Source organism: Fulmarus glacialis, unplaced genomic scaffold (genome assembly GCF_000690835.1).
Source record: "Fulmarus glacialis isolate BGI_N327 unplaced genomic scaffold, ASM69083v1 scaffold15526, whole genome shotgun sequence".
Classification (NCBI taxonomy): Eukaryota; Metazoa; Chordata; class Aves; order Procellariiformes; family Procellariidae; genus Fulmarus; species Fulmarus glacialis.
In genome coordinates, this window is record NW_009220144.1 from 1 (window position 1) to 12,620 (window position 12,620).

A 12,620-nucleotide genomic window follows, 5' to 3' on the forward strand; every position below is an offset into this window, starting at 1 on the left:
CGTCCGCGGCCGGAGGTTTCACCGCTTGTGTGTTTTACCGTGCGGCGGGAGCAGCCCGAACCCGTGTTGGAAGCGGCCACGCACCAACAGCTTTAGATTTTTCACTTTAATGTTGTTTTGCTGCTTTAATTAATGGAGTTTTTCTGTTTTTCCAGATAAAATACTTGTTCTGCGGCAGGCACTGTTCACCTTGCCAGTACGTGAAGTGCCCTCAATCAGGAAAAAAAAAAAAACCACAAAACCAAAACCCAGGAGGAGAAGATGGAGGAAGCAGAAGAGGATGACATGACATGTGGAGACTTGGGAAACGGACTTGGGAGGAGACCTGGAGCTGTTTATGAAAGGGAAAATCTACAAAACTCCTATTCATTTAGATCTAGGAAGGGATCTGGAAAGGTTTGTAATTCTCTCTTGTCAGCAAAGAGAGTGGAAGAAGGTGATGCTGCAGCTTTTCCCAGTTCAAAACGAAACAGTTTTTACAATGGATCATCCAAAAAGCCTGTTACTAGTTCAACCCGACAAAATAGCTGTGGTAAGAGTAATTTGGAAGGTAAGTATTCACCATGAGAAAAATCTGTTAGGAAAACAGCTGCTTCACAAGGTGTCATCAAGTTTAATTCAAGGTGTTTGCCAAAACACTTTGAAATCTCTGAAAGATTCCGAGATGTGCATATGCACTGCATGCCTGCTGGGATCCAACGCAGCCTGGCAGCTTGGTGCAGCCTGAAAGTCTGCTCTTGGTGTCGCAGGAGGAGATGCTCAATGCCATTGAGGCAGCAGAGCAGTCCCTGTTCCTAGATCTTCCTCCCAAAACATGAACAGCAGAATTGCTTTTCAGTGAATGAGGCTATGGCCCTTCTTTGTCTAGAATGACCATTTTTAAAGGGTTTAGTTTTGCGTTTAAAAGTGACATTTAGCAAAGAGCATCCTGTGGTGGGGGACGGCATTGTTTTTCTCTAAATACATATGTGAAATTGAATGAAATTGCTTGGATTCCTGGTTTGTTTAAGAGTGTATTCCTAGAGATGTATCTAAAGCTTATGGCTAAATATTCAAAATCCCATTTGCTATTTAGTTGAGACCTGTGAATTGGCATACTTTTGAGGTTAGGAAGTTGTTTTTAAAACCTCTACATCTCTGTTCTCCCAATGTTGGCATTCATTTTTTTGTGAAGACAACTCTGCTGTGAATAAAATTAAATAAAGGCAGTACTGTTCATTACACTTCAGCTGCCTTGCCTTACATTTTTAGCCATTTTAAGTATTTTGACTGAAATATTTCCATATAACTTCGTTATCTCTCTCGTTTAGAACAAGTCTCCACTATCCTCTCCACATACCACAGTAAGCTAAGCCATGTAATTATTCTTCATTGGTCTTAGCAGCGTCAGAGAGATGCTACAAGAGCAGCGTAATTCTGATTGGTTTCACTGTCCTTCTGACAGTCTCTGTATGATGCTTGTCTTAGATCTAGGTCTTTCACACAGCAATATCCATGAAAGCATGACTAAAGCCCACATGAACCTGACTTTGATTTAGTAGGAGGGTCCATCTTAGCATATCTCTGCGATGCTCAATTTAAGAAAAACAGTACCAGTAGTAACCGCTGTTTAGAGGAATAATGGATCTTGTGGGATACTCCACCACCATACTTGATCTTCGTCTCTTGAAAATCGCCCCTACTTCTAAATAGCTAGCTACTGTTGTTTTGCATTTGGCTGTTGAAAAGTTATAATCTAAAAAGAATCTAAAAAATGAAATTTTTTTTTGACTCAAGATGGCAATTTTGTTGTGTTTTGGGTTTTTTTTAGGAAATTCAAAAATGATTGTCCTTATTTGAGGTCTCTACAACTGATCTTTTTTTGCCATTTCACTTCCTTAACTGTGAAACAATGTGTTTGAGCTTAGTATTTATGTATTTCTTAAATCTGTGTATTAGCTCCAGAAGAAAAAAACACAAAAATGAGGATTCACCTCCACATGTTACCTTTTTCCAGGGTAAAGCAAATTCTCATATTTTCTTTTGTAAATATTTTAGTATCTCATCGTTTAGTATCTGCTATCAATCTTACAGAATCTAATACTGCAGTGTCAAATGAAGAACTAAAGCAACAACTTCGGGAAGCTCTAGAGGTTAGTAACTGTGCCAAGTGTGCTGCTCTTGCAAGCTGCATTTTCTTTTAATGTAGCAAAGTAAAGCACAGTGTTGGTTTAGCTGAAGATCTTGGCACATCCAGAGTCTTGGATGGATTCAGGTTCTAGAGTGCTAGGAGGAAGCTTCGTTAAATGTTATGCCAGAAAATCACAGTGTGAGATGCATTTTATACTCCGTATTTTTTTTGGGGGGGGAGGTGGAGAGGGAACAGAGAAGTGTTTTTAAAGATCTAGAGAATATAGAAAGGATTGTACTCCTTTTCTAGCAGGTTTTCCTTTTTTATTAAGCTTTGGGCCTGAAAATCTGCAGTGTAAACAGAATAGTCTTTGGGGTTTTACTGCATTTTTGTTGAAAGGTAGTTAACTCCTACTATTTTAATTTTAATTTTAATTTTACTGTGGTTAAATGTGTTGATGTGTTGGCATCAGTCCAGGCAGAAAGAGCAGCATGATCTCAGCTGTGAAAATACACACTTCATCTGCACTGTGTATTTTAACCTCGGGATAGCCCGTGGTATTTCATTTTCAAGCTGTCTTAGCATGAAGAACCTTCAGTGCACAGCAAGTTATAATATCAAGGAACCTTACTCATTTTCAATTAAACAAAACCGATAAATTGCCACTACTCCCAGAAACAATTTCAGTATCAATAGCTGAAGTAACAGAACTGGAAGAACTATGAAAAAAGTTTTGTATGACAAGTGAACAACTGAGTGACCTACATAGGGGTTAAGGAAAGATAAGTATACAAAGCAGTAAATTTTCTTTTAACACTTGGAAATGGAAAAACTGCTTTCTTCTGAAGGGGGAAATGTTGCATAAAGACATGATTGGCATGTACCTGGAGCAGGAATCTCTTTTGTTGTTGTCGTTTTGTTCTGGACAAGTAGTGGTTTTGATCTAACGTCCTAACATGGTATCTACACTATAGAGTATGGATATTTTGTATAATATATAGTACATTATATTAGTGTAGCATTTATATTTTAATATATATTTGTAATATTTACTGTATTTTGTATCTGCTGCATGTATTTGCATGCATGTGTATCTGCTATTCTGTTTTGCTTACTTATTTTGAAGCTCCAGACCTGTGTTGGTATATACAACTTCTTTAGCGAGGAAGAACTGCAGTATTTAGTGGTTTGTTTTCCAAATACACTGGAAGAGAACAGAAAGAATAATAATTACAAGTATTTTTCCTTAAGGATTTTGTGCTAACATGCACTCTTAACATTTTTTAATCGCAAGCAAGCTATTAGTCAGAAAAGAATCATATTTTTTTTTGAAGAGGGAAAATTTACATTGCTGTTACAGTCAAGTTTTAACAGGATTACCTTGGCTTTTACTCAGTGTACTATTTTATCTTGCTTCAGGAAGTTGAAATTTTGAAAGTTGAACTTGAAGCATCACAAAGACAGCTTGAAGGAAAAGATGAAGCCCTAAGAATTCTGCAGAGCATGGTAGGAGTTGTTCAGAAATCATTTAGGTACTTAGTGGTAAAGGAAATGAAACAGAAGAAATCTTCCTGCCACTCCTCATGAAAACCCCCCAAACCTTAAATTCTTCCCAGGGCTATAATTTAAAGCATTGAGTCTGCAAGTGTCTACAGACTCGGCTTCTATGATTTACTACTTTTTCTGCATGGAACCATTGTGGTTATTTAAGAAGACTTTACTGTTATAGCAAATTCTCATAATTTTATTTTTGAGGATCCTTGAAGATTTAGCTATTTAACTTAAAGAATAAGGCCTTCTTTCCAGTCCTTTAAATTACAGGTTTTGCCAGTGCTTGAAATTCTGCTGCAAAGCACAGATGTTTTCAGTTGACTAGTCCATCTGTTGTCTTAGAGGATAGTATGCGTTAAATGTGTTACGTCAGTCTTTTGTTCACAGTTTGTAGTATTTTTATTTGCTATCAGAATGAATTATGTTGAAATCGGTTCCTTTTTTTTAGCCTAGTTGCATAACCCATTTATAGTTCTCTATAAATGTTCTACCCTCACACATTCTTAGTAAGTTACACCTGGATCAAAGTATGAGTATGTTATAACCAATTTTTTTTAAGAGCTGATTTTGTGGACAAGCCCTAAAGAAGACATGATCTCATTTCAAATGACGCTACATTTTTCAATAGAAAAGGTTATGGGATTGAAACACAAGTTTGTTATGCAACACAGCTATTTAGTGGCTTGAAATTAGAACCCAGTGCGTTTGTAATTCTGCACACTCCTGTTTAACTAAGAATGTGAACTTCTCTTGATGTAAAACTGAAAATTTTTCTAAAGTAAAACTTTAAAGTTTACTTTCAGTATTTGACAGAGTTACGCTTTTTTTTGCAGGCAGTGTTTAATAAAGCTACTAGTCATACAAAAGCAATGCTTCAAAAAAGTGAGGAAGAAAAGAGAACTTTAGAAAAGGTAAGGGTACATGTTTCCTTCACACCTGTACAAAAACACAGAAGTCCATTGCTATTAATAAGACTGTTTATTTAAATCAGTACAAATTTGCTGTTGGCTCCAGTTTTTTTCGAAAGTATTCTTACTCCTTTTTAGTAGAAAGGGAAAATGTTAGTATATCACCCTTTTAATCTAAATGTTTTCCTGCTATATTGTGTCCAAATAATACCTGAAAGTTACTAGAGTTCTCTCTGTACTTTCAGTTGGTCTTTGTTTCGAGTTTCACAGTCATTCATAGTGAGTTACGCTATTTCTTAGTTATTAAACTGGAACTTCCCAACGAGTCTAAGAAATGGGTGCCCAGTTTTCATAGGGACGATGGGGAGGAGGAGGAAGGTGGCATTGAGCTACCTTGTTAAACTGAGTTTTATGCTTTGTTTTTCTTATTCTGTGACTTTTTCACAGAACAGTAAGGGGGACAGGGAAATGTGACAGCATGGGCTTGTTTTTGTCATAAGCCACTGCAAGCATTAGTTCATGCAACACGGTCTGGAATCCATAGATCAGCGATGCAGAAACTTTTTGGTCTCTGGCACCAAATGTATTTTTAGCAGTACCGAAGATTGTCATCATCGTTGGTCACCTAGATCTCTTCCAGTGCCAAACTCGGCACCAGCAGTTCCTCTTTTTCCTTTCTCTGGGAGGCCTGTAATGAACTGCTGCAGGTTTGTTTTGTTTCCACAGGAAATAAATATTTTGCAATGGGAAATTGAATTTGATCAGGATAGATTTAAAAACATAGAAGACACATGGACAGAAAAATATGACAGGTATTTGACTTGCTCTGTGTATCTTTGGGGGTTTTTTTAATTGCAATGAATGCTGTCTGTCATCTTTCTTGTGTTCCAAGTTTGCTTCATGGGGTTTTCGGGGGTTTCTGTGTTTTCCTAATTTCCTTCGAGATTTGGGAAGATTTATTTAATTTTCACGTTAGTCACATTTGTATTTTTGAATTAAAACAACTAAAATTATTAAGTCTCAATTCTTTAGTGGGTATATAGGCTACCTTTGCTAGGCTGAGTTTTCATCTGCATCCTATTACATTATTAGGTTAGCCACCTGGAGCCAGACTGTCCTTACTTACTTTAAATGTAAATGAGGCATAGAAAATAATGGTATGTGCATGCATGTGGAAATATCATTTGCTAGTTAATCATTGCTTTATTTTCTTGCATTGTAGGTATGAGCATACATACAGGTAAAATGGAATGCTTTTGAGAGCGGCTGATCAACTGGTTCTTTGTTTAAATAAGAGTTACTCTGGATGGACAGCAGGTGTGGTTAGGCAAGCAGAAGATGCCAGAGGCACTAAACTAATAATGCAATAACAGACCTTGAAAAATGTGACCAGCAGGCTCACTTATTTAAATGTAGAAATGATATCTCTGACGTCTACCCATCAGATTTACAATTATTTCAGAGGAGATTTTTATTTAAAATTTTCAAACTTTGACTCAAAGAATAAGCCAAAATTTTACAAACTATTCATTTATAAGAAGAGTTTTGTTAAGATCTTGTTCACCGGTTAACTTAGTTACGCTTGTTAAGGGATGCCTCTTGAAAAACGCTTTGGCTTTCCCGACTTAAGAGAGTAGGAAGCGTAGCCAGGTAGTTCGGAGCAACAAAACTACTGTCAACTGTTGAAAGCTAGAGACGTGGCTTCAGAAAACTGCAAGCCAGGAGCTCAGTCCGCTTTGCAAAAAGGTTTTCTGGTATCTGAGACAGCAGGATGAGAAGACTGTGTATTTCCCTTTGTTTATTGTAGTGAAATAATTCAGGTTACTATTTAGTTTTAAACAAAACCATGAATTTACGGTATGTTGCATTTACTGAGAGCTGAAGAGATGCACCAAAAAAATTGTATAGCCTTAACATTTAGGACTTTAGATTGCCACTTTTCTATTCAAGAAGGAAATACGTAAATACTTCAAGGAAAAATGGATTATAAATGCATATTGTGTGTTCTCAGGTTGCAATGCTTCAAAGTACAGCTGTTCTTGAGAACGCTATTAAGCATACAGGAAGTTTACTTTTTAAAATTAAGACCAGAGCCATGTTGTCACATGTCCAATAACAATTTTGTTCTTTCAAGGAAGTAAGATTTCTAGCGAGTGTTCCAGAGGTTTATAATTACACATTTATTTGGGTTTCTCATGGTAATGTGGTACTTAAACTCACCTCTTGTTAAACTCTGAAGCTGTTGGCACCATCTACTTAGGGGATTTTTTAAATTTTCCGTTTTAACATTCACTTGAACATACTTGGAAGTGTTTAAATTGGTTGTGTGAGGGTGTGGTTTCATGAACAAGGTGAGCCTGTTTGAACAGCACATGCTATCTGGGTTGCAGAGAAACCTCTGTATGAGTGCAGAGATTCTTGGTTTTGCTCCCTGCAGAGCCACCTGCAGCCTGGATAACGAGGAGTGACTCCACAGAAGCCCGCCTGGCATAGCCTGCTTTCTTAGCCTTGGTTCTGTGCCAGTCAGACCAAGCCTACACACAGAACTTTCTTTAGAGAAGTTTTAGGTTGCTTATTGGCCCCTGGCTAGTAGATTCGGATCTAACAAGATACTACATATTATTGGTACAGATATTGTTATGGAAAAACTTTACAATACTTAGCATTAAAAAATGTACACGTGGGGAAACTGCTTGTATAATGCTGCATGGATAATATCTTGTCAAACAGAATACTCAACTCCATTCAGTTTTGATTTTTTCCTTCAATTTTGTCAGTAATCCTAATTTTAATTTGCAGAAATATTAGATACAGTGTTTTAACAGGCTAATTTTTTTTGATTTGAGTGACCATTTTAAGTTTTTTGTTAAAAGATAATACAGCCTTTTTCTAACGTCTGCAGGTTATATTGTGAAAATGCAGCTCTTAAGGAAGCATTGAAACTGAGAACAGAAGAAGTTAAAACTCTTAAAGCTGAAAATGCAAGTAAGCCACCAATAGCTATTCCTCTTTACATACTATTTCTCAGGAATAATTCAGGATTTAGCTATGAAGGAAGCTGTCTGTTGGGATAAGTCTCTTGTTACTGGCAGCTGTTATTAGTGGGTATGCAGAAACCCTCTTTAAACAGACAAGTTGTGTTCGTTTTTCTTCTCACATTGTCACTTGAACTGAAAAAAAAACCATGAAATGATAGGAAAAGTCAGGTATGCATAGCTTAAAAAGTAGATCAGGTGTGAAAGAAGTATGCCTATCTTATCTCACTGGCCTGGTGACACCCTGGGTGTGGAGGGAAACAACCGGTACATCCTCCCAGTCGTGTCCTGGAAGGAGGCAACAGCAGCCAGGGGAGCCACTGAGTGCTCCTGCTACAATGACAAGCTGCATCAGAGACATTCACTTTTAACATACTCACTTAAAGATTCCCATAGCACAAACTTCGAGGTATTCCGCGTGTCGGCTTTATAGTGGAGGCTTTCAAACTGCAGGTTGTGCAGACATCTGGCTGGGTCAGTTGGCTCAAGCCCCTTTCCCTTATTTTTGGTTCCGAAAAGCTTTAAGATAGCTGACATGCATCATTATTTTCCCAATATTGTGCTATTCTAAAAGAGCAGCTGCCTTAGTTGTAAGTGTACAAAGAGATGAGCCCTTAGTACTGAGGCAGAGTAATATCTGAGATGGTATCTCTCTAAGTGGGTCATTACCTCTAGGAAAGCACAGAAAGAAGGACAACTGGGATCTGAGTTTCTAGATCTACATAGTCTCATCACATTCCCAAATGGATGCTTAAACTACAGAACTGCTTATTTGGGATGTAGTTAAACCCAGAAATTAAGAGATCAGAGCAGCAGACTTTTTAATTACTTTCCTTGTTTTATATCATAGTCCTGAATCAGCAGTGCTTGGAATTTCTTGCAATGCTAGATGTGAAACAACAGAAGGTTGTTCAGGAGAATATGTCCTTGAATAAAAGTGACGTTACAGATTTTACAGGTCTTGAAGTAAGTATGACTTACATGTTTTTCAAAATGGCTGGTTCAAAAATATGTTTATATTCAAAATACCTAGATAAATTTTGCTTACTGATAATTTAACTGTTTCTTTGGACTTTTTTAGCTAATGACAATATGCCCTTGCATGCCTGTTAATCAGTTTTCTAATTTGTGGTGTGTCATGATTCCCATCTCGCAAAGAAAAACTAGTCAGAAGGAGCATCGGGCTACCTTTCACAAGCCAGCATGCTTATTTTTTTCTTCCTAATATCGTAATTCTTAATTTGTATGCCTACTGCTTTACTTCATTGAGTGAAAAAAAATTCTAATGGGGTCTGCAGGGAGTAGCATACACAGGCCAACAATTTTTGCCTTTAGGGTATCTTGCAGAAAAATATGTTTCACACGTGTGGTTGTGAGTCAAAAGAAATCATGCCTAAATCTTTTGTAGCTTGCTTCCCCTAACACTTACACTCCCTTTGTAGTTTCAGGATGTTTTTTTGCTAGTTATCCAGCATCTCTTGGATTGCGTTGTGTATGCAGATAGATATTTAACTGGTGGTTTGTTTCGGATTTTAAGCTGGCAGTTCTTGGAGCCTGCACCTGCAATACGTCTGGAGGGCAACCTTGTCCCTGTGCTAAAATGGCAGCTGTAACTCGAAAACAACTTCTTCATCTCAAGCAAGAGGTAATGCTGCTTGACTTAGATACCAACAAGCAGGTTTGTGCTCAAAACCAAATAAAGCCAGAAACGCTCTACTGCAGCTTACACAAACTAATGTGTCTTAAAACAAGAATGCATCTCAGAAATAGTGTAATGTTTGTTTGTAATGTTTGTAATGCCCTAACTTTTGCTGATATAAAACTAATTATGATATCAATCAGCTTTACTAGTAAAAAAAATTCTCTTTCCCATTCTTTTTCCTTCCATTCACATTTTTTTAATCTAGAAAAAGGAAAAAACACTCTATAAATTTATACACTCTGTGACTGTGGACTACCGCTGGCCCTTTTCCTTCCTTCCTGGCAGTGCATTCCACCCCTGCCTCGCGTTGACATCAGCACTCCCAAGCCCGCTCACCCAGCTAGGTCAGGAAGCTGATCTTGCTGAAAACTCCATATTTACATCACGCTTAAACAAATAATGTGATTTTCAAGCTCTTAAGGTTTTTAATTTAGTGAAATTCTATAGTTTTACAGTTTTTATTCTAATTTGTATTTGACTCTGCAAATGTGGTAACCGTCCTCGTGGTCCCACTGCAGAAGTTCCAGCTGACTTATGGGTTTTGAAAAGAGATACTGTCATGTCCCTTTTTTACCAAACTTGTTATCCCCGACAGAGATACCATTCTGTTGCTCCTTTTGCTCCTGGCCCAACCGGCATGGGACATGAGTGCCCTCCTCAAGCTCTTCTGCATGCGCAGAGATAAATAGGCACTGCTGGCAGCTTGTCTGTGTAGGTGGGTGGTGGTGTGTGCATGTGTAGAAGAGGAAGGGTAAAGACTTCAATACATGTTTCAACATGTATTTCTTAACATGGCAAGAGAGCACTTCATTTGGTTTCTACTACTTCCTTGATTATATTTATTTAAAAGTTGTCTGTGTTAATGGCTTCACTCTGTCTCTTAATACACGTTTTAAATCTGCTATTGGTTCCAAATTGCTTAATATACTTTAAATTTTCTCTGAATTAAAACCAGATTGAAAATCTGAAGAAGAGTAAAGATGAAGCTTATATAATGGCAGATGCTTTCAGAATTGCATTTGAGCAGCAGCTAATGCAGAGGAAGGACCAAGCCCTGAGGCTTGCAGAAGTGATAAAGATTAAGAAGGAAACGAAATTTATAAACTGGAGACGTCTGAAGGACGATGGTAACTAGGCATGCTATGTATCTGTAATGGTTGAATAGAAAAGAAGTTACCTCACAAGCAGCACAGGCAATCTTTCTTACTGGATTAAATGTATTGTTGTGGTTTAATTGCTGACTGAGGTTTCTGAAGAGTCGATAAAAAAGGAACAAAGTCACGTCAAAACTGTAAATACATTAAATAGTGTGTCATGTAACTGAAGAATTTCTACCAGAAGTTTCGCATGTGTAATGTCGGGTGTCTGTGTATAAGTGGACTGTATAAGTACTACTGTAGGTCATTGGAGCTACCAGTCTAGGCTTTTAATGTAACCTTTTTTTATTACGCATTCATGAACTATATTATCTGAGTAAAAACATGCTAGAATAAATAAGCTGTTATTCAGGATGACAGTAACATTCTAGATACTGAATATGTTTATTATGAAAACAGAAAAAAAAAGCTAGTAGTTGGCAAATTTAGCCTGGCCATTTTAGATGCTATCAGCTATTTAATGTGCTGGGTTTTTTCCAAATTATCTCTATATAAGAGTTAGGGAAGGAGGAGAAATGCAAAAAATACATGCTGAGCTTTCCTTGAAATACTAAATACAATACAGTTTTTTATTATGTATGTGTATCTACATTGGTATTTATTACTCTTTTTATACTTCACGTGGTCATCTGTGAGTTACAAAACACGCTGTAAAACAGGAAGAATTCTTATTACCCTTTTCTTCTTTAAGAAAAAGGATAAGGAGAAGTATTTAAGTGCTTATGTCATGGTCAAAACTGTAGCATAATTTAGGAACGGCACTTCAAGGTGTATTTGTGTTAGCCATTGACCTGGAGGTGCCAGGCTTAGAAGTTTGGTGGGTCTTCTAGATTCCTTGAGCAGCCTCAGAATGTAGTACTAAAACAGCATACGTCCTGAAAATCTGTTTCCCCTACACCGATGTCATTGTTTCCCAGATCTATATCCTGATACATATGTTTCATAGTTTTAATGTATTTTAATCTTTTTAGAAATCTTAGAAACTTTTAAACAGCTTGTGTCAAAACCCCTTTTTTTTTCAGGCTACCTACTGTTTACAAACAAGTTACCACAAATTATTGTTTAACTAGAGTGTTAAAGTATATTTTCCATAAAGAGAAAAGAGTTTTATTTTCAATTTGCCCATATATTCGATGAAAGGTCTGTTTAGTCTTTAAGTGATGCTAAGGGTGGTGCTGCATGCAAGTGATCTGCCATGTACGGTGGGAGAAACCGTAGCTTGCATTGCCCTTTTAGAGGAGATCGTTCAGAATCCATTTTTATGCATGCCCATTTTATCCCAAAGTCGTTTTTCTCTTCCTAAGTTCCACAGTTCATGTGCTTTTGTTTTCCTTAGGACACGTCAAGTTACAAGGGAACAAGAACAGCCTGGGACAAAAACTATCCGGCCTGCTCTCATCAGACGTGGACTGCAGGAAGGTTGAAGAGCTAGACAATCCTCACGAAATCCTGAAGATGTTAATAGATTTGGTTAGTATTTTGTTAAACTATTCATCGTGAGTCCTTAGGGGCGCAAAAGTAACTGTCGATTTACATAGACTGCCTTGTTCTTAACTTATAAACTAGTTTCTTTTCTTTCTCTTTCAAATAAATGCCCAGGTAAATGACAAAGAGGAGGCTCTGGCTCATCAAAGGAAGGTTAGTTACATGCTAGCTCGCGCAATGGAGACGAAAGAGGATGTTTTGGAACAGGATAAAGGAAATGGCACGCGGGGGAGTCGTCAGTATGAAGCCCAGGGGTCGTCGGGCCCTGTACAGTCCTGCTGCCAAAACCTCTGTTCTCAAAACAGCAATTCTTCAGTTCCCAGTGCAAAAGCATTTGAAAATCCAGTAAAAATGCTTCGAAAATCACACTCCTGGCCATCAGAGACTACGCACTGTGAAGAAAATAATCCGTGTGGAAAAGCAGACGAAACTGTAGTGATCTCTATATAGCCATCTGCTGGAATAAACTAATTTTTTAAAAAGAAAGATCTTGTGGAAATGCCTAAAAACGTCCTGTGATTACATCACTGGGGGTCAAAGTAGGACAATGCACTACTGATACCGTCTTTATTGATACTGTAATAGCGCGGTAACTATTGCTTTGGCGAAACAGCCCGTTTTAATTAATTTAAGAGTAATTTCTAAACCAGATGAAGCAGGTCTCAGCTGCCT

The 12,620-nt window shown here is 37.6% G+C and overlaps 1 protein-coding gene across 1 annotated transcript; it reads left to right on the forward strand.

The window, feature by feature from the left end:
- The first annotated feature begins 261 nt into the window (after positions 1–261).
- CCDC125 (coiled-coil domain containing 125) lies at positions 262–12,398 on the forward strand. Its single transcript, XM_009580662.1, has 11 exons — positions 262–532; positions 2,074–2,132; positions 3,530–3,616; positions 4,495–4,572; positions 5,296–5,381; positions 7,472–7,554; positions 8,455–8,570; positions 9,142–9,249; positions 10,262–10,433; positions 11,800–11,933; positions 12,063–12,398. Exons 1-11 carry the CDS (start codon positions 262–264, stop codon positions 12,396–12,398), a joined length of 1,530 nt encoding a protein of 509 aa, XP_009578957.1.
- The last annotated feature ends 222 nt before the right edge of the window (positions 12,399–12,620 follow it).

Bases quoted from the DNA above. Each gene is read 5' to 3' on its own strand.
- CCDC125 (XM_009580662.1), top strand. From the start codon at position 262: ATGGAGGAAGCAGAAGAGGATGACATGACATGTGGAGACTTGGGAAAC. The intron at 4,573-5,295 runs GTAAGGGTACAT...TTGTTTCCACAG, and splicing joins AAAAGAGAACTTTAGAAAAG to GAAATAAATATTTTGCAATG. The intron at 7,555-8,454 runs GTAAGCCACCAA...TTTATATCATAG, and splicing joins TCTTAAAGCTGAAAATGCAA to TCCTGAATCAGCAGTGCTTG.